This window comes from Triticum dicoccoides, chromosome 7A (genome assembly GCF_002162155.2).
Source record: "Triticum dicoccoides isolate Atlit2015 ecotype Zavitan chromosome 7A, WEW_v2.0, whole genome shotgun sequence".
Taxonomy (NCBI): Eukaryota; Viridiplantae; Streptophyta; class Magnoliopsida; order Poales; family Poaceae; genus Triticum; species Triticum dicoccoides.
In genome coordinates, this window is record NC_041392.1 from 164,593,966 (window position 1) to 164,599,357 (window position 5,392).

The 5,392-nt window shown below is 40.1% G+C and overlaps 1 protein-coding gene across 2 annotated transcripts in view; it reads left to right on the forward strand.

Annotated features, from left to right (window-relative positions):
• Positions 1-3,942, forward strand: part of LOC119330318 (O-fucosyltransferase 15-like) — a 6,058-nt gene extending 2,116 nt beyond the window's left edge. For both annotated transcript variants that reach the window (XM_037603421.1, XM_037603422.1), the window contains exons 4-10: positions 55-116; positions 722-810; positions 928-1,048; positions 1,139-1,282; positions 1,639-1,967; positions 2,162-2,402; positions 2,933-3,942. In XM_037603421.1, the coding sequence (XP_037459318.1) occupies positions 55-116; positions 722-810; positions 928-1,048; positions 1,139-1,282; positions 1,639-1,967; positions 2,162-2,402; positions 2,933-3,244 (1,298 nt within the window). In that variant the 3' untranslated portion in view covers positions 3,245-3,942. The remainder of the gene's footprint in view (positions 1-54; positions 117-721; positions 811-927; positions 1,049-1,138; positions 1,283-1,638; positions 1,968-2,161; positions 2,403-2,932) is intronic.
• Positions 3,943-5,392: the final 1,450 nt, after the last annotated feature.

Genomic DNA, 5,392 nt, shown 5'->3' on the forward strand with positions numbered 1-5,392 from the left:
TTTTATGATTTATCACTCTGTTGTTTTAATTAGCCTCATGTTTGTTAACTACAGAGGGAACCAATGGTTACATCATCATCAGTGCAAATGGTGGAATAAACCAGCAAAGGGTAGCGGTGAGTAGTCCTAACTTGTGTAACATCAGATGCACTCTATTTAGTCCTCAAGGTTTTAGTGTGGAAGAGGTCTGCAGTTGTTACATGCAAATAGACTATGGGAAGAAGACTCTGTTTTCTTCGTTCCTTGATGGATTGGAGGATGGTGGTTTACTTGAGTTCTAACATCATACGAGACTCTGGGTTGTTCATTACCTGAATAATTGTAATCAATATCACACTTTACTTCATTTTAAGGGGTCATAAATTTAATGCATTTCATTTTTAAAGCAAGTTATGACTTATCCAGACTATGTACTATGTTCTGTGTTGAATCCGTATCCTCTTTATAAAAAGGGTTGCCATAAATATGATGTCAAAGCTTGGCCAAGGATGACAAACATCATTAGCATGAATCCCACAAGACTCTCACTTCACAGCAAGTTAGAGCAAGAGGATTGTAAACATTTTATTGTCTTATGTAATTTGAAACATCTTTCAGTTTTGCTGGTCTAATTAGAAGAAAAAATCTTGGAAGGAAACTACAGTTCAAGCTCTAGATTTCTTAACTGCTATTCAAACTTATTTCATTAATTTTAACTGCATTCTGGTTTATCTTCTAACAGATCTGCAATGCCGTTACCATATCCCGGTTGCTCAACGCAACTCTTGTCATTCCAAAGTTCTTGTACAGTAATGTTTGGCTGGACAAAAGGTATATTTCAACATTTCCTTACAAAATAAGTTAATCTTAGTCTTATGTGTTGATAGCTTCTGTCAGTGGTTGATAATTCTATTATGTTCTAAAGTACAATTAAATTCAATATCGTAGCCAGTTTCGAGATATATATCAGGAGGATTATTTTATCAAATATTTGAAACCTGATATTCGGATTGTGAAGGAGCTTCCTTTGGAGTTGCAATCGTTAGATTTGGAGGCAATTGGTAGCCTTGTAAGTAATCTCTGATTTCCAGAAAGCTCTAGAGGTGGAAAAATGGTTTTGATGCTCATACTGTATTGCCCAACTCTTATTCTTCTGTAGGTTAATGATACAGATGTCATGAAAGAGGCAAAGCCAAGTATATATGTAAAAAAGATACTACCAATTTTACTGAAGAACAGAGTTGTCCACTTTGTAGGATTTGGCAACCGCTTATCTTTTGACCCGATACCTTTTCAACTTCAGGTATTGCCATTTTCTATTGTTTGTTTCCATTTACCTGCAAAGCCATATGCGTGTTAAATACCATGAGTTCTCTTCAAACATTGTTAGTCTAGGTTGCATAAATACTGGTGGTGGGCAGTGTATTTTTTACAAAACGCATACCAGAGCTATGACACGAGTTCCAACCCATAAGAGATACAATGAAGAAGCTATAACTATGTTCGTTTGCCAGGTTTCTTATTTCTCTGTTCCTGATTTAGCCACATATTAAAATTACATACATGAAACATGGATAAAGCATTAGAATTTCACTGTGTTAGTGAGAAATGATAATTTGAAAGCATGTTCTAACTATATATGTGCTAACTGTTCTACAGAGATTGCGATGCAGATGTAACTTTCATGCTCTTCGTTTTGTACACAAAATACAAGAAACTGGTGCATTACTTGTAGAGAGATTGCAAGGCCACATGCCCCATCTGTTGCCTTTGCAAGATAATCTTTTAGGTCATTTTGCTGGGAAATCCATCCCCAGTGGGAACAGGAACGAGTCGTCCAAATATCTAGCAGTTCATCTCAGATTTGAGATTGATATGGTTGCATACTCAATGTGTTACTTTGGTGGTGGGAAAGATGAGGAAGAGGAATTAGAGATGTATCGTCAAATTCATTTTCCTGCTCTGACAGAAATCAAGAGGACAACAAAGTATGTATGCCATCCTATGCTTTCCATTTCCAGTTACTTTTTGATGCCCTGTTTGGGCATTCATGACAATGAAATGATCTTCTTTGTATGTCTAATGTTGAAAAATGTTCCATCCGAATCAAATGCTGTCCAGTCAAATATATTTTGCCTTTCAGAAAAAATATACGTTTCTGAAAGTCCAACTATTGTTTCAGGTTGCCCTCTGCTGCTTTCTTGCGATCTGAAGGCAAATGCCCCCTTGCACCTGAAGAAGCTGTGCTTATGCTCGCTGCTATTGGTTTCAAGCGCAGGACTAGTATATATATTGCAGGTGCTGAAATTTATGGAGGGAGGCATAGGATGGCTGCCATAAGTCGCCTTTATCCTGCTTTAGTAACTAAAGAAACACTTCTGTCCCCATCGGAGCTTGAACCATTCAGAAACTTCTCATCGCAGGTAATTTTTGATAAGATGTTTTATTTGATTCCGTATATAGGTGGAAAATTATGCAAACAAAGTGTTGTTAGACATGGATGTAAACCATTCATAAGCAAAGACACTTCTTGAAGGCCTTAAGCCTCGGATGGGTATGGACCTTAGATATAGCCTGCAATTTGATTGAAATGTATACAAGTTTGCATGTGCAACACCAGGAATGCTCTAATTGTATGTGCTCCACTCCAAAGGTGGCTCATGTGGGCAGCTTAAGTATTTCTTTTGCCAGTTCCGTACTAAAGGTGACTTATGTGTGAAATTCAAATTCGAACCACTAGAGTGGCACACATGATAAAGAATATTACTAATATCAGAATTTTGAATGAAAGTCTGCACATGCATGATAAAGAAGTGGAACCTTTCGTTTTCGAGGGTCAGCACGAACAACTGTGTTCTAATTGGGAGCTCTGCTCCTTAATTCGAAAAAAAGCACCTTATGCATTCTAATTATACTTGATGAAATAATTTCTTTTTTCTCTTGCCATTTGCAGTTGGCAGCTCTGGACTTTATTGCATGTGCATCAGCTGATGCATTTGCTATGACTGACCCAGGCAGCCAGTTCTCTTCTCTTGTTCAAGGATACCGCATGTACTATGGTGGTGGGGACCTTCCCACATTAAGACCAAATAAGCGTCGCCTAGCCAGCATACTTGTGAAGAATGCCACAATAGAGTGGAAGGAATTTGAAACAAGAGTAAACAAACTCATACAGCAAACTAAGCAAGTCCATGAGAGGCCAATTGCGAGGAGCATATTCAGACATCCGCGTTGTCCAGAGTGTATGTGCAGAACAGATAATTGAGACATTTTGGAAGTTTCTTGAGCTTGTAACTGTATTATGCAGCCAGTGGCCCAGAGCTTGTTTTGGCTCTTTGGCTGATACCTCAACATGAAGCACCACTGGAATCAACTTGGAGATTGGGTGACAAAGCTCTCACTTTAAGCTGAACAACAACCTTGCATTCTAAATATGGTTCCAGCACAGCTGATTGGGATCAAATTCAATTTACTGACTGCTCTGATCAGTTTGACATTGCGTTGGATTTGGATTGTGGTAGATCAGCAACTAATTTTTGCATCTGAGCTACGGTGTTGCTGCTGCCGTATTTTTGATAGGTCAGGCTGGGAACAGCATTGTTACCGCGAGTGTATTATCTGTATATCTGACAGATGGAAAAGCAACTATATTATTTCTGTTCAGAGTTCAGAAGATCTATCATTTGTCAACACAGGCTTCTGGCTTTGTGCGATTGGAGCATGCCATATCAATTGTGGTTTGTCCATCATTTGTTGAGTCAAGTTCTCCAACTCGCTGTACATTTTGTTCTCATTCCTTTTCAGTGGGTAATGTTGTACTATACGAGCCGTACATATTGTAAGTTCATACCAAAGGGCAAAGTTAGCAATGCTGCCATTTTGTGTATCTATACATTGTGTATCATCAAAGTGCAGACTTGCAGTGTCGTGCTGCTGCTATGAGGACGATCTCCATTCTCTTTTCGAATTTCCTCATGATTTTGGCAGAAATACTATTGAAATTTCTTACTAGCTCCTGTTCTTCTGCTTCCAACTTGTACAAGTAGTACCTCTGCAGCTCCCTCTTGGTATGTCATATGGCTGTCTGAATCCTTGATGGCTGGGGCCTATCAATTGAACAGTTGCTTGAGATTACTGAAGTTTCAGTCACTTTGTTGTTAGCTTTGTGATTTGCATCTAATGAAGGTAGATTTTATGGAAAGTGGATGTTTACCTTTTTAAAGGAAGGTTGGCTGTTTACTTGACTGGTCAAAGTACTTTCTTAATGGACCAGCTCATAATATGTGCTACTATAAATCTATCAGCAACCCAGATGGGTTGACTAGGATGGCCTAAAAATGATCAGATCAAAATATAAGAAAGAAGGATTAAAAATGTTGGCACAAAACCCTGACAGAAGTTTAAAATTTAAAATCAACAGACATAAATTATCACAACTTAAATAGAACAACATGTTCTATATACATGGCATGAATCATGCCCTTTTCTGAAACGTGCAAGCACAAGTGAAATATGGTGCGACTTTGGGTTAGAAAGTCAACTTAGATTGCAATAACTTCTGCTGCCTAGGAATTAGCAAAAGTGTAATACTTTTTCTTTTGGAACCGTGCAAGAGAGCTATTACATGTAATCAAATAGATTTAATAAGATGGCCGCATGCATCCTTCTTATTGGAGTATAATGTTCGGCCCTCAGATCTGGTTATGTGCATAAACTTACAACCAAGAGGTTCAGGGTTTAAAACCCAGTAAATACAATAAATAATTACGGCCCGTCCTGCTTCCGCTACCCACGTCATAAGCTCCAAAGGAGCATAGCCGTAAGGGTCCCAGAGAGTCTTTTTCCAGATCCTTTAATCAGGGTTTTCCTCTCTCTTGCCGGTCACTTTGATCGGCGTCTATTTTTTTGGTTTTTCGATCTATGATTGATTTACGTCGCCCACCCTCATTCGTCATCTTCAACACGCGTCTACTTCATCGTCTTCGGTTGGATCCGTCGTCGCACGGACTTAACGCACAGCCGTGGCAGCTGCTCGCGTTGTCCCGCGTCCCACGCTACATGTACTCTGGCTACCTCCTCGAGCGTTGGGCGTTGGCCGATTCTCCGCGTGGCCCCGCGTCCTTGCATGTGCTACATCGGCTTAAGCCTTGATCGCCCGTGCATCCCGCATGGCAACGTGTGCCTAGCCTGGCCGGTTGCATGTAGGTGCTTGTGTTGGCATCCGAGATTGCACCTAAGGGCTGCGCATCTGCACCCGCTCCTGCCAAGTCCGGCCCCTAGCGGACAATTCATCTTCACGGCAATCAGATTGATCATCTGAGTGCTCGTGATTTATTTTCACGGACGTCGTTAAGTACAACGCGTCTCTTCGTTGATCGAGCAACGGGTTGTACCTGCGTTGTTTTTTTAGACC